The sequence below is a fragment of the Phocoena phocoena genome, chromosome 5, assembly GCF_963924675.1.
Source record: "Phocoena phocoena chromosome 5, mPhoPho1.1, whole genome shotgun sequence".
NCBI lineage: Eukaryota > Metazoa > Chordata > Mammalia > Artiodactyla > Phocoenidae > Phocoena > Phocoena phocoena.
The window spans coordinates 12,253,841-12,278,769 of NC_089223.1; the positions used below are offsets into that span (position 1 = coordinate 12,253,841).

The following is a 24,929-nucleotide window of genomic DNA, read 5'->3' on the forward strand; positions in this document are numbered from 1 at the left end:
ATGATATTGGAGGTGCCTTTGAGATATCTAAGCAGAGATGTTGAAGAGATAGAGTATAAGGAGACATCTGAGCATGAGATTTTCAGTTGTTTGGGAACAAAGATCTAAAGTGCAATAGCTTTACATTAAACCTTGTAAGTTTTATAAAAATAATTATCTTAGTTGTGTGAAACACTATTGTAATAGGCACTGGGCACCTACAGATAATTAAGATGAGGGGATAGGAAAGACTGAGAATTCTAATGTGATTTTAAAATGAAGATCCCTTTAAAACATCTCAAGGTAGCATGGAATGAAAGAGAAGAAATCCAGCAACTTTTATCAGATTGTAATGATTAAATGCTAAAATATTATTAGGAAGAAAATTCTGATCAGAAAGAAAAGGAGAGCTAATTGAATTTTAGTGTCAGGAGTTATCCTGAAGCATCACAAAAATTGTCAGGGGTACAATATTACAGTAGGACACAATATCAGGTTGGGGATATTTTGTTTTTTATTCAGCTTAAACTAGAGACTAGCCAAAAAGATAGAAGAATAAAGAGGACAGCAGGAGTTTCAATGCATGCATTCGTTTATCAGATATCTATTAGGACCTATCATGTACCAGTACACCAATGCTATGATAAGGACTACGTCTACAACAATAGACAAGGTAAGAATTATTCAGCTTCACAGAGTTTAATAGTCTCCTATCCTACTTAAAACAAGAAAAATAAAAGTTTATTTGAGAAAGTGTCCCTAGTTAGCTTTTGCAAAGGAAGCCAGTAAAAAGAATGCCTTTATTTGATAAGGTTAAGTAGCCATTCTATGAGGTTGCATTTGCTGGGTGTTAGGGCATGTCTTAGGGCAGTGGAGATTCTGATTTAATTGTTCTGGGATTAGGCAGGGCATCAGAATTTTATAAAGCTTTCCGGTTATTCTAATATGCAGCCAAAGTTGAGAAGTATGTTTAGCTTTAGAAGTATGTTTCATCACTAAAACTAGTGACTCCAGATGATGAGGCTGAGAAAGGAACAACAACAAAAAAATGCTGATTATATAGGAATAATAATAATGAACACTTCTTTAGTTTTTATGTGCCAAGAACACTGCTAAACACTTGACATATATTAAGTCAGTTAACAGTCCCACCAGTCCTATGAGGAAGCCCTTTTTTTTTTTTTTTTGGCGGTTGTGAGGTACACGGGTCTCTCACTGCTGTGGCCTCTCCTGTTGCGGAGCACAGGCTCTGGACGCGCAGGCTCAGCGGCCATGGCTCACGGGCCTAGCCGCTCCGCGGCATGTGGGATCTTCCCAGACTGGGGCACGAACCCATGTCCCCTGCATCGGCAGGCGGACTCTGAACCACTGCGTCACCAGGGAAGCCCGAGGAAGCCATTTTTACTCTTCGCGTTTGAGAGGGAACAGAGGCCCAGTGGCCACACCCAGCAAGTGTCAGAGCAGGTCCTTGAACATAAGCAGTCTGGTTCTGGAGTACCTGATCTTAACCACTATGCTGTATTTTCTCTAAATATAGTGTAATAGTAATTTTACACTAAGAATTATAAACAAAGTGGAAACATATAATAATGGCAGAGTATCATTAAACCAGTCAGATACCAGTTGATAACTGAGTGGTTATTATAGCGCCATAAACACCTTTGAGCTATTTCTTCATATATATATATACAGAGAGATAGATATGGATATATAGCTTCTCACGTTTATAGTCTTGATTTGTGGAAATCAGTTAACAGGTTTGTCTTGTTGTACATGTACATGGTTACATAGTACAGAAGGTTTTGTCTTCAGCAGCAATGCAGGGAGATATAAGCTGTAGAATCAGGTAATTTTTTTTTTTCTGACTTTTCATTTTCTCCTGAAGGAAACTGTAATCGAAAGAACGACTTCTACTTCATGGTAATGACCAAGCTGTAGGATTAAAATCTTAGGAGGAAATACTCATCCCCTGGGGAACAAGTCTAACAAATTGAACCTATTTTACAGGTGGAAATACCATAAAGAAAATTATTATTGGAAGGATTACTGACACACTGTGTTCTATACATGTCAAAGAAAAAAAAACATTCCAATTTAACTCTATAAAACATGTATCTGAGCCAACCTGGCATATGTATTTTTTTCTTACACTTTGTATCCCATTGCAGAAGTAATATCTACCAAATGATGCTGTGCACTTCTAAACGGCTAGTTTTCAGCTACTTCATCATGCTGTGGTCGTTCCGTCTTTTCCTCTGAAGGCTGAGAAAGCAAATAAAGGAAACATAGTGCTTGGGAGCATATAGCCCCAGTGCTGTGGACATTGTGTGTCCTGAAGTTGGAACTTTGGTACTATAGCCAGACTTGGTTTGTTCCATATGAATACAGTCTAGACATGTAGGGGATTCTGTTTGATATTCAATTAAGAGCTCTCTTGACTCCTGTTATTAAAGCCTATAAACTATTGAGTGTAAAATTAAACAGTTCAGCTCTTTTTGACATTGTAACATTGCCTGAAAAATAGTGATGTAAAACCCAAGTCACATGTCATTCTTTAAAGCCCATGGGCAAATAAAAAGTGAAAACATTGAGGAGAAAAGAGTAAATGTCTAAAACTTGGTCATTTACTAATGACACAGTATATAATGTTAGGAACATGCTACTGTGCTCATGCAAATACATCACCCAGTTTGTTGAACACAGATATTACATTGATTTTAACAGAAAGCTGCAGGGTTATTATTGCTAAAGCTCCAATGAAGGAAATAGTTAAAACATTAAGCATTTTAGGGTTTTAAAATTAGTTTAGGCAATAACCAGAAAATACTATAGGAAATAGATATTCTGTAATTGAAAGGAAATTGAATTGGTCTTTATTTTTTTAATCCCTTTTAAATTTTCTCTAGACTGCCAGACCATGGAAGACAGAGAATCTTGTTTTGCTATCAGCAGTGTGACTTTCTGTAAATCTCATGTGCTGCAGAGACCACTTTTATTATTTGTACTTAGAAAGTGCTCAGCTGAATAGATAGTATTATAAAATTTAGTGTGCATTATCTTTGTTGGTCTCTAGCCTCATTGTTTAAAACTAAAACAGAAACACAATCAGACAAAAACAGCCTTCTCCACACGAGCAACGTCAAGTTAAAGACATTTCAAACAATGAAACCAGAGAAGTTGTTAGATAAGTCTCACACTTGAACCTGAGTGAAATTCTTTTAGTTCTTATCAAACACTATGCCTGTCAATCTTGCTATGCTGCAAGGACTGTGACCCATTGTAGATACAAACTCAGTGTAGATCTATGTGAACCTAACTCATTTTTCTTGCTTATTATTGGAAGGAGTTTTTACAGTCAAACAAAATAGCTTGAAGTGAATCTCAGGGAGGTGACTGGATATGAACAGAAATTAAGGAATCTTAAAACTTGAGTAATCCTTCAAAAGTGTGTATAATCAGGCTTTCCCTTATAATGAGGATAATAATGATACCTTCCTCATTGGGTGGTTTTGAGAATAAATTAATATATGCAAAGCTCTCTGATGATTAGCACATACTGTGCACTATGTATGTGTTATAATAATTTTTATAAAAGTGACATTGATGGTGATGATTTTGCCTTTTAAATTTTATTGCCAAAATATGAATTCACTTCCTATTATATTGAGCCAGCCGCTTAACAGTACCGAGGCTTATTTTCCTTGACTATTAAAATAGGAATACTATCTTCTCTACCTTCCTTAAATAGATCGTGTTTATGAAAAGAATTTTTTAAGCTATAAAACAGTAGGGCAACTAACAATACTGAATCTGGACTTTAAAAAGCAATAGTTACATGTATATATATGGCTGAGTCACTTTGTTGTACACCTGAAACTAACACAACATTGTTAATCAACTATACTCCAATATAAAATAAAAAGTTAAAAAAAAGCACATCAGTTTAAATCCTAATTTCATCTCTTTGTAAATAAGTGACCTTAACTGAGTCCTCAATTTTTATGTCTATAAAGTAATATTGATAACAGCACCATCTCATAAAGTTATTTTGAGTCTTAAATGAGATCATGTATGAAAAGCTCAGTACCATGGCTGACGCATAGAAAGTATTCCAAAAAATGTAAAAAAAAAAAAAAAGTTCTATTCAATGTAGGAAATGAATATTATTGTAATTTTTAAATGATTTCTTTGTTACAACCTATATTGATATGTGATGAGTGGATATACTTTATTTCTAGTTTTCCAGAGAATCTGTATCCTGAAATATCTCTGTATCAAAATTTCATCTCTAGTTTTTGGTGACCACAGCTAACATTCAGATAACATTAAGTATTGGAGTGGGTGAATATGCAGGAATACCTGAGTTAAGTAAAAGGAGTTACCAGTCTTAAAATATAGACTGTTGTTATTAAGAACAGGAACAACTTTTCAACTTTCTAAGTACTGTAATCAAAAGACATGTGAGTCAGATGGCAAAAAAAAAGAAAACAGAAAGGTGAAAAACCTTCATAAAGCAGAAGAGAAAATTATATGGCCTGTAGTATATATGAGAGAATCTGGCCAAACAATAAAAAAACTTCATATCAACTTATTGACCTGCCCACCGTGCACACACTTGATATTAAAAATAAACCTCCGAGGAAAGACTTTTATTGGCTCGGGTCAGATGACCAACTGTTAACAATTGCTAAACCAGAGAGTCAGAGTCATGAAAAAATTTGGATGATTTGGAACACTTGTCTAGGGATGGAAAAAGAAAGCAATTCTCCAAAAGGAGGGATGGGGTTCGTGGCCATGCATGGTCACTGGAAGAAATCAGTGTGAATAAAAAGAAAAAAAAGAGAGAAAGAGGAAGGGGAGAGAAGAGAGAGAGAGATAAGAAACACTATATATAGTACAAATAGTACTATAGTATATTAGTATAGTTTAAACTATATTTTAAGTCACTGCCCAGGTCGGAAGATAAGATACAGCCACCTCCTTACCTCCTCCAAATGCTTTTTCGTTACTGTTATTTCAAATCCCCAAACACTAGAATGCTCTAGAATTTTTCAATCATTGACTGTATTTAGTTATGTTTAAAGGAAGACATAATTAAGAAGCAGCTGGAAATTATATATTTTTAACTGTTTGTCCAGAACATTGTTGAAACAAACTAGTCAGCAGGTTTTGTTGGTATTCCAGTAGTAAATATTTTGACTAGTCAATACACCAAAATGCTATGTTCAGGCTGGCACTAACAGATGGCATTTGTCAATATTTAGGCAAACTGACAGTAGGTTCACCAAACTTAAAAAACAACTCCAAGGGAGAAAAAACCCTGTGTTTACTTTGGCAGTTTAAACGTGTTAGTCGTGAATAAGATCATGTCCTAAAAGCTATTAATTTAACTTAGAATTAAGTAATATAATGGTAAAAGATGGATAGCACATTGGAAATTTAGCTTTTCACTTCGTTTTAGATCTCTTTTTCCACCAATATTATTTGGTCTAGGGAAATCAAACCTTGAAGAAGTAATTAGAAAAAGTGCACGTCAATAAATGTAATTGAGGATAGACTTCGGTTGACCTCAAAAGAGAACAAAAGCTCAAAAGAAATTTCATAAGGTTTTAAATTTGGCAAGAGGACTACAGTATCTCTGATAACTAGACTTTCAACACATTTGGATTTGCTAATTGGATCTAAGTTCTAATTAGACTTTTATGTAACTAAAAATGACACATCACTGTATGAATTTAATGTGCTTTTGCAGTTGAAACCAACAATTAACAGCCTTTTTCAAATTATTTTAATAAGAAAAATGCTGGCTTTTTGTTTACATTGTGACATCCACTTCTCTTAAGATATATTGTATACATTTTAGTTTTCTCAAATACCATTTGTGGAGCTCAAAGAGAAACTTGAGTTTTAATGGGAAGCACCCAAATTGTTTATTTGTGAGGGAGACTTGCCAGTATGTTAATGACTTCAGAAGCCACAACAAAACGCAATGCAAGGAAATAAGTCTTTCGGAGGAAGCAGCACAAATAACCAGGTGCCCCTGTAAACCATTCAGTTAACCAAAACAGTCTTTGAATATGACTAAAAGTCTGTTACATTTTTAAAGCATGCAAGTATGGAATAAGTTCCCAAATGTAAAGGCTCATGGAGCTGGTGTCAGGATTAATAGTATGATGTATCTTCCCAAGATGTGCATTGCAAAATTCTCTTTGCAGCTTTGCTTCTTGGGCAGATATCTGCTAATCCAAGTCACAGCACCTCTCTTTCCTCCTTACTTTTGAATTGAGAGTCACCCATTTTTATCCCATTGTGATGTATAGGCAGTAATTTTAAGACTGGTAGTCCTCAGGTTTGGATATTACAAGACATAAGAACTACATGAGAATGTAAAATTAAACCAGTATTTTGGAGAGCAAAGAGCAGTTAATCGTTGCAAGACTTTAAGGAAAAGGCTGCTGCCAAAGTCTTCCAAACAGATTGATAACACTGACAAAAAAGGCAAATTACATTGTTTTATGTACTGTGAATACTTGAAAACAACAAAGCCATATAGATGATTTTTTTTCCTCAAGTAAAAGCTGTAACCCCTCTAACCACATTAAAAATCTTACAGTTTTATGTTCCGTTAAAAGCAGTGTAAGATCTAATTAAAACCACTGAAACTGTAAAAAAAAATCTAACTTGTGTAGTAATTGGTATATTAGAACAGGCATTATGCTAGAATTATACGTGCTCTTATTTTTCCAATTAGTGTATTACTGGGACTGAGTTATTGCTGTATTTATAACTCCTCATTAAGTCACATGTCCTCAGTGAGTCCCCTAAAGCATGTTGATACTGTCATATGCCATATGATGATATTTAAAAGCAGGAGATAGCATAGCATTTTTGCTTGCTTCATTTGCTATTAAACAGGAAAAGCTGCACAGGACACTTCCTGTTATCAGTGACTCCAAGATTTATCCCACAGTTCTCTGAAAGGCCTATATATAGGTGATTGGACTGTTCTTCAGGCAGAAAAGTGACCAAGCTATTTCATCTTTCAGCTTGGGTGCTGGACTCCTGTCACAGGGCTGAATGGGTCCCTGACTGACAAGAAACTGGAGAATAACATGCGTGGAGTGGTCCTACGTGTGGTGACTGTTCTGGTAGGTCTGATCTGCCCCTTGCAGTTTTGGCTTCTAGATGTTCCTTTATCCTCCATTTCTTTATGTTTCATTAACTGATGTCATAATACTAAAGGAGCTGACTATGCATTCTAAGGGATTTGTAATGGTCATGTTTTCCAACCTTCAATTTATGTGGATCAGAATCAGATTTTTACAGGCTTTTCCTTTAATTACAGTACTTTTGTCATAACTTTCTTAGACATTTTAGGCCAGATTTCCATCCTTCTACAGTTTCCTACACATGATAAAATGAAGTTCTCTCTCAGGCATTCTCTCACTGAAACCCTATGGTCTATGTAAATGAAGAGAACCATGCCAAATAAGGTAGATTTGATCAAACACAGTACATTCAGTAACACTAAAGCATTAGCAGACTAAGAATATTTTTCTGGGAAGGACCTACTTCAAAGTAAAAATCATCCAGTTGTTTCGTAAATAATATTTATTATCAACCGTATTCAAGCTCAGTGCTGATTTCTGGGAACAGTGATGGTTAAAATGGACAGATGTGATTCTGTCTTAAGAGAGCGTATCATCTAGTGATTCTGTGGCTATTACATGGGATTATACATGTGAAACATTTATTACAAATTCATTTACTTGCTATAAAAAGCAATAAATGGTAACTGTTATCATTATTCTATACATTATTATTTTCTCACATGATACACAAATAAAATAAGATGTCAAAAGAAATAGTCTTCAACAGTAAAATACTCACATGGGTACTATCTAAATAGCCATAAAACATGAAGACATGTATTCTCCCTGCCTGTTTCAACGTGATTAACCTTGTGCTACTTTATAGTACGTTTCAAAACGGAATAATCCATAGTTATTAACTTCAATTTTTTTCAGAAAAGCCCACTTGTTTTTAAATTTGAAAAAGTCCTTCTTATAGGCCAAAAAAATTGCAGAATTAGTAAACAGGAGAAATGGTCTTTTTTGGTATGTTGATGCTAATAGATGTTTATCAAGGTTTATAACAGCAATAGCTGTCCTTTGTACATTGTTTAATACAATTTAAGCAGACTCAACATAATTTCATTGTCTAAAAGAAGGATCTGTGATATTCTCTATAAAAGGAAATTCAAACGAGTAATCTATCCTCCCTTTTTGCTGCCTATAATTTATTTTTAGTTATTGTTTTAATAAAATTTTTACTGTTTGGCAACTAATTATATTATGAATACTTGACAACTTAATTGTGAATGTGCTTCTGTATGTATTCAAACGTGTAGATATGCATTGGCACTGATGTGCTAATATTAAAAAAAGACAGACCTTTAAAGTACATTAAACTGTAATAGTCTCTTCTCTAGTGATTAACATGGAAACTCAGGTGAAAACTGTAATAAAAGACAATATATGTGCTTTGCTTTTGTCTTTGACATTCATATTTCAAGGCAAGCTAATCGCATTTAGTCATTAAAATAATATTTATTTGGTACTTACTATATGATAGACTTGGTAATGGGTTATCCATCTTATATGCATATTCATACCTCAAGGTGTGCAAAGAATCTTACTGGAGAGAAGCACATGTAACGAAACAGCTAAGATTTATTACTTACTTACTATGTACCAGATACTCTACTAAGTCTTTTTCACCTGTTATCTTAATCAGTCCTCACAGTATTTACAATAAATAGATAGTATTCTGATCCTAAGAATGTGGTTGAAGAAACTGAGACATACAGAGGTTGAAATAAATGTGGAAGATTATACAGATAGGAAGTAACGGAGAGAACGAGGACTCAAATCCAGGATCTGACTGCAGATCTCTTAACTTCTGCCTCCTTTTTTTTTTTTTTTTTTTGCGGTACGTGGGCCACTCACTCAACGGGCCTCTCCCGTTGCAGAGCACAGGCTCCGGACGCGCATTCTCAGCGGCCATGACCCACGGGCCCAGCCGCTCTGCGGCATGTGGGATCTTCCCGGACCGGGGCACGAACCCGTGTCCCCTGCATTGGCAGGCAGACTCCCAACCACTGCGCCACCAGGGAAGCCCAACTTCTGCCTTGTTAACATTATAATCTGTCTCCTCCAGCTGTGATAAGTGTGCAAATTGAGGTAGCTATAGGATTTTCTTGATAGTTGGAAATGCTTAACTCTGAATAAGATGAAAGTGAGTTTTACTGGGTAAGCTTCACAGAACCAATTATTTTAAATTCATTTCCAGGCTGAGCAGAACGATTGCTGTTTTGTGCTTGAAATGGTACTGCCTCACACAGTGTTAATACCTGCATGCCCCAGTCTCACCTTCATGATTCAGAATGGTCTTTTTCCTGCAAGCTTAGCCCAGCACATATCCTGAATATGACTAGTGAATGAAGATACGGAAACAGTCTCTTTTCCCCCAAGTTTTCTGTGGTGCAACATGGATTTATCGGTTGGGTGCCCAGTTGAGTAAAAGGTTGTTACACTTTTTACACTCCCACAATATACAGCCATTGTACTTAATAATTTCTCAGGCTTCCTGACTCTTCCTGTAATTCTTATTTGAATGGAAACCAGCCATGACTTTCTTATTTATTTCTTACAAGCACCTTTCCAGGTCTAGCTCTTACTTATATGGCCTTGCAAGCTTCCTCCACCCAACACTGAGAATCACTCTTTCCTAAATCCACCCAGCAACTCTGAAATCGCAATGTCAACTAAACCCTGAAACTCAGATTTGGTCTATATTGGACTTGATTTAGCAAGCTAAACACAACCCCCTTGTATTCCAAGTATTTACCTCCAGCCATTTCCAGAAGGGAGAGAGAGGAGGGAGGGCTCATGTGTAAAGCCCCTGAAGGAAGGTCTCTCAGCTTTTATTCCATTCTAACTGTGATCTAGTCCCAGTTACACACACACACACACACACACACACACACACACACACCCTTTACTTCTTAGGAAAGTTATGCTATCGATGACACACGGGTTCATAAAATTGATTTTTCTTACCTAAGTTTTGAAACTCCTATTCCTATCACTATTAAAGATATTTCATTGACTTGAAGGAAGTAATCTAATATTTATCTTAAACTAAATATTTCAGCACTATATTGTTTATGATGCCAGGGGCAAGTGAATGGTATTCAAGTGGTTAATTGAAGAAAATTAAATAAAGGAATTATTAACAAATACTTTAAGTAAGGTTAAATAAGTCAACAAGGATGTTGAAGTGCCAGGGCCTAGATGCACAGCAAGCCTTGACAACCCTGAAGACTGATGTGACGTGGGAGAGAGCAGTATTAACAGATCTAGCTAGAGCCATGGGAGAAAAATCATATAATAGTAGCTGTGACCTTTGTTATGGGAAGAGGATGGAGAAGGAGAATCAGTGTCAAAATGACATTCAGGCAGTGAGGAAATGGAGAGGAGGTTACCCCAATGTCACTTCTCCTATCTTTCCATCTCTTGCCATTGTTTCCAATTGCAAATACAACCAGAAATCAGAGGCCAAGGGAACCCAAGTAATGAAGGCCATGAAGGTCAGCTTTCCAGGTCACAGAGCAGGGCAGTGAGGGACTGGAGGGGAAATGGGAAAAACCATCACCAGCATCTCTTATTTGATCAAACCTGTTAAGAACTTTACATGTGTTAACTTATTTAATTCTTATAAAAACTCTACAGGAGATGCACTGATTACATTAAAAGATGAAAATAAGGCTCAAAAGAATTAATTAAATCTCTGTGTCCATATAACTAACAAGAGCCAGAGTTGAGTTTCAAGCCCACAGTTCCTGGTTCTGGTGGCTATGTCCTTAGCCCTCTGACATTCTGTCTTTGGGATCAGAACGAATTCATATTAGGTTTAAATTAAATATAACTATTGAGATTGCAAATGTTATTGGATTAGTAATTTAGGAACATTTTTTAAATGGCATCACATAAGGATAACTTTATATTCAACCATCACCAAAGCCATGTAAGTGTCTTAGAAATGGAGAAAAAGAAAGAAAGAATGTGAATAAAATTCCCTCTGCTAAACTCTGTTTCCATATTTGGTGTGCTGATCTCTACATCTCACCAAGTGGGCCAAGTGTCTTACTATGAGGCACTTATTAAGATCATTTTTTTCCTTTTCACTTTTAAAGTTGTACAAGTATGGATAGCCATAAATGACCAATTATGGCATTCAGTTTTTTCATGGTAATTCACAAAAGTTATTGGAAACATCACTGAGTTATAAATATCATCATCATAATAATGAATACTTAGGAAAATAAAATGGAAAGAAGTTGGCAACAAATGAAAAGAAAGATTTGAGAAGCTATCCTGTAAGAAAAAGTACAAGATATCTGAAAAACATAAACTGGCATTTAGAAAGAGATCACTGATAAATAACTCTTATTTTCTTGATTTGGTTTTGCCTAAAACAGACACATCGCATCTCTCATGAAAGATGAACTCACTCATAAATTGATTTGAGAAGTATTTATTGAGTATCTTTTTCTAGGTGCTTGGGGTACATACAAAACAGAGAAAGATACTGACTTTGGGGAGTTTCATTCTAGCAGGACATATACAGCTCTAAGAATATTTCTGAAAAAATGCAATACCATTGTTCTACATTGAATATAGTGTACAATGCAGTTTTCCTTTGCCTAAAACTACCATAAACATAATTGTATAATTTTATATGCATATATGATTGGAAATTTATGGTAGAGCTGTGGTGGTGCTTTTTCTTTATTTTATAAATTCAAAAACATACAGTTTTTCGTATTTTAATATCTTTGAATCAGGGTGCATCTTTCAATTGATGTCTTCTTGCAGTTAAAATTGGCAGCATTTTTTGTCTTTATTAGTTGTAGGTAAAACAGTTTTGCATCTTGCAATTGAAAACATTTTAGATTAAATAATATGTGGATGGTATCTTTACAAAATTTATTAAGTTAATGGATATTCCTGGAAACTTCATTTAACAAAACTGAGCATGAAGCCATCTTAAAGAGACAGACTATTTTAAAGAATACCTCCTGAAGAAAAGAAATAACACTAGGAAATGGAACCAATTTAAAAATATAGGAGAGTAATAGCAATGAAAAAAATTACTATCTAAACTAAAAATGTCACTACACTCATAGAAAACATGCCAAGGCACATTTTTCACAGACCTAGAAAAAAAATTTCACAATTTGTGTGGAAACACAAAAGACCCCAAATAGCCAAAGCAATCTTGAGAAAGAAAAACGGAGCTGGAGGAATCAGGCTCCTGGACTTCAGACTATACTACAGAGCTACAGTAATCACGACAGTATGGTACTGGAAAAAAAAAACAGAAATATAAATCAATGGAACAGGATAGAAAGCCCAGAGATAAACCCACGCACATATGGACACCTTATCTTTGATAAAGGTGGCAGGAACGTACAGTGGAGAAAGGACAGCCTCTTCAGTAAGTGGTGCTGGGAAAACTGGACAGATACATGTAAAAGTATGAGATTAGAACACTTCCTAACACCACACACAAAAATAAACTCTAAATGGATTAAAGACCTAAATATAAGACCAGATACCATAAAACTCTTAGAGGAAAACATAGGCAGAAAACTCTATGACATAAATCACAGCAAGATCCTTTTTGACCCACCTCCTAGAGAAATGGAAATAAAAACAAAAATAAATAAATGGGACCTAATGAAACTTAAAAGCTTTTGCACAGCAAAGGAAACCGTAAACAAGAGGAAAAGACAACCTTCAGAATGCGGCAGAATATTTGCAAATAAAGCAACTGACACAGGATTAATCTCCAAAATATACAAGCACCTCCTGCAGCTTAATATCAAAAAGCAAACAACCCAATCCAAAAATGGTCAGAAGACCTAAGTAGACATTTCTCCAAAGAAGATGTACAGATTGCCAACAAACACATGAAAGGATGCTCAACATCACTAATCATTAGAGAAATGCAAATCAAAACTAAAATGAGGTATCACCTCACAATGGTCAGAATGGCCATCATCAAAAAATCTACAAACAATAAATGCTGGAGAGGGTGTGGAGAAAAGGGAACCCTCTTGCACTGTTGGTGGGAATGTAAATTGATACAGCCACTATGGAGAACAGTATGGAGGTTCCTTAAAAAACTAAAAATAGAACTACCATACAACCCAGCAATCCCACTACTGGGCATATACCCTAAGAAAACCATAATTCATAAAGAGTCATGTACCAAAATGTTCATTGCAGCTCTATTTACAATACCCAGGACATGGAAGTAACCTAAGTGTCCATCATCGGCTGAATGGATAAAGAAGATGTGACATATATATCTCAGCCATAAAAAGAAACGAAATTGAGTTATTTGTAGTGAGGTGGATGGACCTAGAGTCAGTCATACAGAGTGAAGTAAGTCAGAGAAAAACAAATACCATATGCTAACACATATACTTGGAATCTAAAAAAAAATGATTCTGAAGAACCTAGAGGCAGGACATGAATAGAAACACAGACGTAGAGAATGGACTTAAGGACACGGGGAGGGTGAAGGGTAAGCTGTGACGAAGTGAGAGAGTGGCATGGACATATATATACTACCAAATGTAAAATAGATAGCTAGTGGGAAGCAGCTGCATAGCACAGGGAGATCAACTTGGTGCTTTGCGACCACCTAGAGGGGTGGGATAGGGAGGGTGGGAGGCAGATGCAAGAAGGAGAGGATATGGGAATATATGTATATGTATAGCTGATTCATTTTGTTATACAGCAGAAACTAACACACCATTGTAAAGCAATTATGCTCCAATAAAGATGTTAAAAAAAAAAAAAGAAAATACACCAAGGCAGCTTATATTAAAACTATACCACAAAAAGCAAAGTCCACACTCTGTGTTGAGAAAGGTAAATTTCCCCAAGCAAATCACCATAAGAAGGGTGTAGCACATAGGTGCCTACTGAGCCATCATTTTAAGAACATTTTCTTTTTCCTAAAATATTTTATTATTATTAGTCTCACTTCTTGGAATTATTTTAGCAGGCCTTATTTCCCTGTGAAAATGGAGATGTTATCTGAGATCAGAGAAAGGTAAAACAGTATTGTATAGTACACCCTAACTATCAGCTTTGACTCAATAACTATTGTTGAACATCTGTTGTCAGCTAAGCACTGTGCTAATCCCAGAGAGGCGAAATTTAAAAAGATACAGTCCCTGCTTTCAAGGAGTTCCACATGAACTATTTTATCAACATTATTAAGTTCTCTATCAGAAAATAGGACCTGCTTGTGAAGGACTCAGAATTAAATACACTTGTGGGGGGCCTGGGAAAGAATGATAAAATAGAGACAGACAGAAAGAGAAACGTATGTCACAGTCTTTTATGATCTAATCTCAACCGCGACATCCAGGAACAGCTTTGTGGGTTTACAGGACAATTTAATTTCTCATTTCACTGTGTCCTTTCATTCAGAACTATTTGTAACTCTCTGTTTTTATTTTATAATTATTTCATTAATGTTAGACTCCCCCTCTGAGCTGCATACCAATAAAACACAAGTTGGTTTTCACATGCAATATCAGGTATATAGAAGCAGGTCAGTAAATATATGTTGAATGAACAAATTAAAATATTCTGATAGCCTCTGTGTGTGTGTGAGAGAGAGAGAGAAAGAGAGAAATGGAGGGAAGGAAGGAGGGAAAAAAGGAAGGGAAAAAAGGGGAAAGAAAAGAAATAAAGAACTTTGTATGTAATTACAAAAATAAGAACAGGAAGGACACAAGACTATGCGTGAATAAATAGTCTTAGGAGTCCTCATTCTTTAATTTCCATCTACTAAGTCTAAATTTCCAAAAGAGATGGCAAAGGATTATGCTATTATTAAATCCTTTGACATAGTTGTTACTAGGGAATGACTTACATGCTTTTAAGGTAAAGAAGTAGAAAGCTTTAATTTAAAACATCAAGAATCATTCATTCATATTATTAAATAGCAAGTTCACATTTGGTGAGAAGTTACAAATCATAGAATCATTTAATATTCTCTTCGTCTTAGGGGCACTCATTGTTTGGCTTTTGTTCCACAATATTTTGTTTCCATGTGGACTGATACTTCCTAATTTATGTTCCCATGAATTATGTCAGTGTAAGATGGAGCAGTGTACTTAGTTTCTTCTGGATGTACCATTTAGCAAAAGAGTAAATAATATGCAATTGATTTCCTTATTGGAAGTACTTCAACCTATTTCCTTGCTTTTTCTCCACCTAGTCTTCTCTCTGCAACACAGTCATACTAAAAGCCATTTGTCATATACTTCAAAGAGTACTAGTTTTATAGTCAAAAGACATCAGTTCAAGTTCCACCTTTTCTAATTAATAGGCCATTGAACTTATGGAAGCCAGGGAGCTATTCTGAACCTCAATTTTTCTGTCTGTAAAAGAGGAATAATAAAACTGGCCCCACAGGGTGGTTATGAGTGTAAACAGCTTAAACTATGTGGAAGCAGTTAGTAAAGTGCAGAGTGTTTCTAAATATAAGATGTTATTATATCTGAGTAGAACAATGATGTGTAAATTAACTAAAGAAAAGAATAAAATGAACATGAGTGATCATGATTGCATAATTAATCATTGTCATCAATCTTCAGATTTTTGTGGGAAATTATTTAAAGGACCCTATGGCAGACAAGCAAAACATAAACTACAGAATCATGATTTTTAGTCCACTCACTGTTAACTTTAATTTGAAAATCTGCTAATGAGAACAACAGCAACTCTCCTCCTAGTGAAGATGGTGCTTCCTAGAGAAAAAATAACACAAATAACTGATACAAAAGAACATTCAAATAATAAACTGTACAAATTTCTAAAAGTCTGGTATGTCAATTACATTGTCTCATAGGAATCATGTTTGGTTTCAGGCTAGCTTTAAATAGACTCTATATGTTAATATATAACTAGGAAATATACTAAGAACAGCCTTGAAATGTCATTTTGCTTAGTTTTTTGCTAAGGACATTGTCCACGTTTTTGCTACTTGGAGACCTTCAGCATTTTGAACCCCTACAGAGCTTTAAGCTTTCCTGAGTCTCAGCCTTTGAGTCTCCTGAACCTAGAGGCAAATTTAGGGGCTGGGAAAGTGAGCTTGATAAGAGGCTCTCCTGGCAGGCACTCACATCAAGGATATGGGAAGGGAGTTGATGGCCATCTCTTATAGCTCCCACAGCAGTGTCTGAAGAGGGCTCCTTTCAAGTGTTAATAAACACTAAAGTTTGGTTCAAAGCTCCAGGCAAAAATTACAGATCTGGCAGAGGACATTTCCCATGGGTACTGTCTTAAATAAACTAAGCTAAAATTCTCAATAAAATCCGTTAAGTGCCATGTAATAACTACCACATTGGAAGTACACAATATAACACTGTGATAAAGAACACTGTCCCTGGAGGAGTTCCACTTCTGAGGTGGCAGGGTGAGAAGTTCCATGGACCCACTCCCTAGCAAAATAAGCAACAGGGCAAAAACTAACTAACTAAATAAGTAAGTAAATAAATATAAACCATTTAAAGTTTCTGGAAATTTCCTAAGGGCATACTGAAAATGAAGTAACACTTAATCAAGAAAATCTACTAAAATTCAATAAAAACAACAGGAGTCTATAGTGTCTCAGCCTCATCTTGCTCCTTCCCCTTCCACCTCACTTTCTGCCTTACTCAGCTTGATGGAGGCTCCAGTCCAAGTAGGTTTGGCCAAGAAGACAGGGCTTATTCTCCCTTAAAAGTTTCCAGTTAAGGGTTATTTCAACTGGAGGCTGCTAGGATTTTTCTTGCCATTCAAATGAAATTTGAAAAGGCTAAATTCCTGGTGAGTGTGACCAAGGGTTTGTGGGCTCCCTTTCTTCACCCAGCTCTGACCCATAGGATGCAGTCTCAACCCCAGGTGTGGCAGACCTGGAATACTGGGGCCTTGATTGCCATCACTCCAGCTTGCTCCAAGGGCAGGGGTTCCATGCCAACTGAGGTAAATGGAGAAGACCAGAGGCTGCCACCCAACTCAGTACCCAGAGCTGTAGCACAAAGACTTTGTCCAATGGAGAGGCAGTTCACAAGAAAAGAGAGCCCTTAAACATTCTCCAGTTATTTGAAACAGAGCATGGGGAAGTTCAAGTCTATGGCTCCTCTTAATTAAAAGCAACAAGCTAAATCATATGCCAGATAGCTCACCAGAGAAAACCAGAAAAAAGAGATAGCTAAGAATATCCTTCCTGAGGTCAGAATAAATTTTAAAGATTAACCCCAAAAATGACCCCTACCAAAATTTATTTTCTTCAATCTACTGAGCAAACCCAGGGAATTTTTGAAAACAGTCAAGCAATCAATCAGTAATTAGTGGAGCTTATGGCTTAATGACCGTAATGAATATGACACACATGAATATGGACACAACATCCTCAACAAAATGCTAGAAAACTGAATCTGGCAATATATGAAAAGGACTATACACCATAAACAAGTAAATTTTATCCCAGGAATACAAGGTTGGCTCAACTTATGAAAATCAATCTCATATACCATATTAATAAATAAAGGAATAAACCCACCTGATCATCTCAACAGATGTAGGAAAAGCAGTTAATAAAATCTTAACACCCCCTTCATGTTTAAAAAAACAGTCAACAGTCTTGTGATAGAAGGGCAGGAATTTTCTAAACTTGATAAAGAGCATCTATAAACCCACAGCTAACATCATATTAATAGTGAAATACTGAAAAACCCTCTAAACCCCTAAGGTCAGTAACAAAGACGGACCTTAGACGTCAAAACTGACAAAGACGTCAGTTCTCACTATTTCTGTTCAACGTTGTGCTGGAGGTTCTAGCCAGCCCAGTTAGGCAAGAAAATTAAGTAAAAGGAATGAGATTAGAAAGGAAGAAGTAAAACTATCTCTATTTACAGATGACATGGTCTTGCATTTAAAAAACCCTAAAGAATACACACACACACACACACACACACACACACACACACACGACTAGAGTTAATAAATGAGTTCAACTGCTTTGCAGCGTACAAGATCAATTTACAAAAATCAATTGTATTTTCGCACACTAGCAATGAAAATTCCAAAAGAGAAATTAATAAATGCATTTTCATTTAAATATATCAAAGGGAATAAAATAAATAAACTTAACAGAACAACTTCAATATTTGTACACTGAATGCTACGAAACATTGTTGAAAGAAATTAAAAAGTCCTAAATATATGGAGAGATAGCCTATAGTCATGGATTGGAAGACTCAGTATTGTAAAGGTGGCAATATTCTCCAAACAGAACTACAGATTTAGTGAAACCTCTGTCAAAATTCTATCTGACTTTTTTGTTTTGCCATAAATGACCAGCAGATCCTAAAATTCTCATGGAACTGCAAGAATAGGCAGAAAAAAGACAAAAAGAAAAAGAAACAACAGACCCACAAAATCTTGAAAAAGAACAGTAGGAAGACTCACACTGCTCAGTTTCAAAACACCTAAAAGCTATGGTAATCATACTGGTTCAAGAACAGATGTTTAGATCAGTAGAATAGAATCGAGAGTCCAAAATTAACCCATATATCTATGGTTAATTGATTTTCAACATGTGTCAAGATCATTCAATCGGGGAAAGAATAGTCTATTCAACCAGATGCCCACATGCAAAAGAATGAATCTAGACCCTTACCTCAAATCATGTGCAAAAATTAATTCAAAATATATCCTAGACTTAAATGTACAAGCTAAAACTGTAAAACTCTCAGAATAAAACATTAGATGTTAATCTTTGTGACTTTATTTTGGCAATGGATTCTTAGATATAACACTCAAAGCACAAACAACCAAAAAAAAACAATAAATGAATTAGATTTCATTAACATTAAAAATGTCTATGTCTCAAAGGACAGAATCCAAAAAAAAATGAAAAGACAACCCACAGCATGGGATAAAATATTTGCAGATCATGTGTCTGATGAGGGACTTGTATTTAGTACATATAAAAATAAAGTTATAATAACGACTCAATGTGAAAAAAATAAACCAATTAAAAATAGGCAAAGGATCTGGACAGTTTTTTATAGAAGGTATATAAATGGTCAATAAGCATATGAAAAGATTCTCAATACCATTTGCCGTCATGGAAATGCAAATCAAAATCACAATGAGCTACCACTTTACACCCACTAGGATGGCTATAAATCAAAAGGACAGATAATAGCAAGTGTTGACACAGTTGTGGAGAAATTGGAACTTTTGTATGTTTCTGGTGGGAATGTGAAATAGTGCAACTGCTTTGGAAAACAGTCTGGCAGTTTCTCAAATGGTTAAACACAAACTTACTGTGCAACTCAGAAATTCTACTCTAGGTATGTTCCCAGGAGAAATGAAAATGTATGTCCCCACAAAAACCTGCACACAAATGTTCATAGCAGCTTTATTGATAATAGCAAACAATAGAAACAAATGTATATCAACTGATGATTGGAAGAAGAGTGGTATACCTATAAAATGGAATATTACTTGTCAATAAAATGAAATGAAGCACTGATAACATGGTACATTGATGAACCTTGAAAATATGCTAATTAAAAGAAGCTAGTCACAATAGATCACATATTATATGACTCCATTTATATGAAATGTCAGGGATAGGCAAGTGTATAGGGACAGAAAATAGATTAGTGGCTGTCTAAGGCTGGGAGAGATTAGGGGTTTGAGAAATGATGGCTAATGGGAACTGGATTTCTTTAGGGGGTAATAATGTTCTAAAACTGATTACAATGATAATAGCACATGTCTATGAATGTACTAAAGCCACTGAATTGTACACTTTGAATGGGTGAATTATGTGGTATGTGAATTATATCTCAATGAAGGTATTAAAAAAAAACAGGTCTGGAACGAGATTATATTTCAATCTCCAGGTCTCCTATCTGTGAATTTAGGCCAAGTATTTAAACTCTTTATGATTCTGTTTCTTCATCTTCAAAATGGAGATAACAACATTATCTATGTCATAGAGCTGCTATGAAAATTAAAGGAACTAATAAATGCAAAGAAGAAAGGACTTCTAACAGAGCCTGGCACATAGGAAGTGCTGTACGTAGGTGTTAGTTCTTATTATGCACAGAGTGTCAAAGGAGAACATAAAAGAAGCATCTATCGCATGTGTAGGGCAGTGGGAAAGGCTTAAAGGGTGACACAAATTAGTTTTGAAACATAGGCAGGGATTATCAAGGCCTAGATAAAAGGGAAGGAATATCTAACAGTGTAAAGAGTATACACAAAAGTATGCAGACATCAAGAATTTAAAGTATCCTGTAAGTAAACTGGAGTATCACCTGAAGCAAATGAAATTGAAATGCAGCCTGTGTTTTAGGTATTCTTTTTAAAGAGCTCCTTCAGAGACAATTTAAATAGAAATTTTCTGTGAGAATAAGGTTAGCATTACATAATTTAGATAACATGTATCAAGTTAAAAAACACCATCGTTGAGACCCTGATCTAGACTGAAGATGAGGTAAAATGTTTCTCATCTTTATTATTGAAACAGTATAATCTGTACACATAGCTCTGTATAGTGTACATATTTTGTTGTCTGTTCTACTGCTGGTACCCACCTTGTGTGAGAGAAAAGGGGAAAATGTGATTTTTTATAAACAGACACTTGAGGAAGACTAGCCTGTGCAAACAGTGTAATTCATAGCAACACTGGCATATGTGTTCACTTCAATGCTGAGTGAATAAAATCATCATGAGAATTGATGCATGACAGTGGCTTGACAATTTCTTATTCTTTCTCATCACACCAATTCTTAAGATGATAGCTGTCATGCAGACATGTGAATATCACTGTTGGACCGAGCTAACCGTGCATGACCCAACTTTTTTTCCTTTTGCAAGATGAAACCTGAATTCTTAGACTAAACAGTGAATAAATGTTTCAGAGATGTGTTATATAATTTACTTCTGAAAAATAGAGTTACTACTTGTCTCTAGAAGCTTAGAAAGATATTGACAGTCATTTGCAAATTCAAAGATGTAGAAACAGTAGGTCTATGTTGACTTCCATAACCTCTGCAGCATTCTAGCCAATATCATATAGCACTGCATTGGAAAGAAATCCCAATGTTAAGGTGACCTTGAAGTTTTAAGTTACTTTTTGCTAGTGCAGTAGTTTTGGCATAGTTAACAAAACCAGTTCTATATATAATTCCTCAGAAATAAATATAAGTATAAATATGAAAACTAGAGAAATGCTTCTGATACAGATTTTACTTTTTAGAGTTACAAAGGAATATATTAATGAATTAAGAGCTGTTAAATCTTACAGATAATGTTACCAGCCACCATTTAGGGCACACTTATTATTCCTGGTGTTTTAATCTTCATGGAGCCCTCAAGATTATTATTTGTGTTTGTTGATATGGCTGAGACTTAGAGCTAGTTAAATAACTTCAAGTCACAGTTGTGGCAGAAATAAGCATTGAATCCTTGTTTGTCTGGCTCCCCACAAGCCATGATGGTGACAAGAACAGGACTAAATTCCTGTTGCCAACAACTAGAAAATTGAGCAAAGTATGGAAAAAAACTTTCAGACATTGGTCAATATGTAAATAAGGACTTTGATTCCTAAAGGTTGGAAACAACGAAATGATTCCAACAATCACCCCAGATCTTTGGCTGATGGCAATTTCCAGATTGGAGGCCCAGGCATATAGATCCAAAACAGATTGTCAGCTTTACTGAGTTGAGAAATAAGAGATCAAAGTTTGTGAAAGCTGAGGAGGTTGGTATTTGGGGGGACATGTTTGAAAAGAGAGAGCTATCTGAGGAGAATCCTTGCAGGAAGGGGGTCAGAATGACATAGGGGTCATTTTGAGTCTTGGCTGAGTAATAGATCATACATACATCCAGACAAACTGTACAGTGCTGGGGAAAGAATGACAAAAAGCATATCAATTCCCTTTTTTTTTTACAAACTAAAGATATAAACCTTTATTTCACAACTTTGTCATAATTTATTTCTGATGAGACATGTACTGGGGACATAGGTTTAAAATAACAGAGACTTTTGAGAAACGTTTCATTTTGGGGGGATCTTATTATACCAAGACTTTAAAAGGATATATGAAAAGCATGTATTCACCTTTTTTTTTTTTTTTTTTTTTTTATTTTTTTTTTTTTAAACATCTTTATTGGGGTATAATTGCTTTACAATGGTGTGTTAGTTTCTGCTTTATAACAAAGTGAATCAGTTATACATATACATATGTTCCCATATGTCTTCCCTCTTGCGTCTCCTTTCCTCCCACTCTCCCCATCCCACCCTTCCAGGCTGTTCCAAAGCACCGAGCTAATATCCCTGTGCCTTGCGGCTGCTTCCCCCCAGCTATCTACCTTACTACGTTTGTTAGTGTGTATATGTCCATGACTCTCTCTCGCCCTGTCAAAACTCACCCTTCCCCCTCCCCATATCCTTAAGTCCGTTCTCCAGTAGGTCTGCGTCTTTATTCCTATCTTACCCCTAGGTTCTTCATGACATTTTTTTCCCTTAAATTCCATATATATGTGTTAGCATACGGTATTTGTCTTTTTCTTTCTGACTTACTTCACTCTGTATGACAGATTCTAGGTCTATCCATCTCATTACAAATAGCTCAATTTCATTTCTTTTTAAGGCTGAGTAATATTCCATTGTGTATATGTGCCACATCTTCTTTATCCATTCATCCGATGATGGGCGCTTAGGTTGTTTCCATGTCCTGGCTATTGTAAATAGAGCTGCAATGAACATTTTGGTACATGACTCTCTTTGAATTTTGGTTTTCTCAGGGTATATGCCAAGTAGTGGGATTGCTGGGTCATATGGTAATTCTATTTGTAGTTTTTTAAGGAACCTCCATACTGTTCTCCACAGTGGCTGAACCAATTCACATTCCCACCAGCAGTGCAAGAGTGTCCCCTTTTCTCCACACCCTCTCCAGCATTTATTGTTTCTTGATTTTTTGATGATGGCCATTCTGACTGGTGTGAGATGATATCTCATTGTAGTTTTGATTTGCATTTCTCTAATGATTAATGATGTTGAGCATTCTTTCATGTGTTTGTTGGCATTCTGTATATCTTCTTTGGAGAAATGTCTATTTAGGTCTTCTGCCCATTTTTGGATGGGGTTGTTTGTTTTTTTGTTATTGAGCTGCATGAGCTGCTTGTAAATTTTGGAGATTAATCCTTTGTCAGTTGCTTCATTTGCAAATGTTTTCTCCCATTCTGAGGGTTGTCTTTTGGTCTTGGTTATCGTTTCCTTTGCTGTGCAAAAGCTTTGAAGTTTCATTAGGTCCCATTTGTTTATTTTTGTTTTTATTTCCATTACTCTAGGAGGTGGGTCAGAAAGGATCTTGCTGTGATTTATGTCATAGAGTGTTCTTCCTATGTTTTCTTCTAAGAGTTTGATAGTTTCTGGCCTTACATTTAGGTCTTTAATCCATTTTGAGCTTATTTTTGTGTATGGTGTTAGGGAGTGATCTAATCTCATACTTTTACATGTACCTGTCCAGTTTTCCCAGCACCATTTATTGAAGAGGCTGTCCTTTCTCCACTGTACATTCCTGCCTCCTTTATCAAAGATGAGGTGTCCATATGTGCGTGGGTTTATCTCTGGGCTTTCTATCCTGTTCCACTGATCTATCTTTCTGTTTTTGTGCCAGTACCATACTGTCTTGATTACTGTTGCTTTGTAATATAGTCTGAAGTCAGGGAGCCTTATTCCTCCAGCTCCTTTTTTCGTTCTAAAGATTGCTTTGGCTATTCGGGGTCTTTTGTGTTTCCATACAAATTGCGAAATTTTTTGTTCTAGTTCTGTGAAAAATGCCAGTGGTAGTTTGATAGGGATTGCATTGAATCTGTAGATTGCTTTGGGTAGTAGAGTCATTTTCACAATGTTGATTCTTCCCATCCAAGAACATGGTATATCTCTCCATCTATTTGTATCATCTTTAATTTCTTTCATCAGTGTCTTATAATTTTCTGCATACAGGTCTTTCGTATCCTTAGGTAGGTTTATTCCTAGATATTTTATTCTTTTTGTTGCAATGGTAAATGGGAGTGTTTTCTTGATTTCACTTTCAGATTTTTCATCATTAGTATATAGGAATGCCAGAGATTTCTGTGCATTAATTTTGTATCCTGCTACGTTACCAAATTCATTGATTAGCTCTAGTAGTTTTCTGGTAGCATCTTTAGGATTCTCTATGTATAGTATCATGTCATCTGCAAACAGTGACAGCTTTACTTCTTCTTTTCCGATTTGGATTCCTTTTATTTCCTTTTCTTCTCTGATTGCTGTGGCTAAAACTTCCAAAACTATGTTGAATAAGAGTGGTGAGAGTGGGCAACCTTGTCTTGTTCCTGATCTTAGTGGAAATGCTTTCAGTTTTTCACCATTGAGGATGATGTTTGCTGTGGGCTTGTCATATATGGCTTTTATTATGTTTAGGAAAGTTCCCTCTATGCCTACTTTCTGGAGGGTTTTTATCATAAATGGGTGTTGAATTTTGTCGAAAGCTTTCTCTGCATCTATTGAGATGATCATATGGTTTTTCTCCTTCAATTTGTTAATATGGTTTATCACATTGATAGATTTGCGTATATTGAAGAATCCTTGCATTCCTGGAATAAACCCCACTTGATCATGGTGTATGATCCTTTTAATGTGCTGTTGGATTCTGTTTGCTAGTATTTTGTTGAGGATTTTTGCATCTATGTTCATCAGTGATATTGGCCTGTAGTTTTCTTTCTTTGTGACATCCTTGTCTGGTT

The 24,929-nt window shown here is 35.7% G+C and overlaps 1 protein-coding gene across 2 annotated transcripts in view; it reads left to right on the forward strand.

The window, feature by feature from the left end:
* The window catches only part of GRID2 (glutamate ionotropic receptor delta type subunit 2), a 1,355,780-nt gene that overhangs the window by 1,004,731 nt on the left and 326,120 nt on the right, over window positions 1-24,929 (forward strand). For both annotated transcript variants that reach the window (XM_065877462.1, XM_065877463.1), the window contains one exon: window positions 7,026-7,127. In XM_065877462.1, coding sequence (XP_065733534.1) covers window positions 7,026-7,127 — 102 coding nt within the window. The remainder of the gene's footprint in view (window positions 1-7,025; window positions 7,128-24,929) is intronic.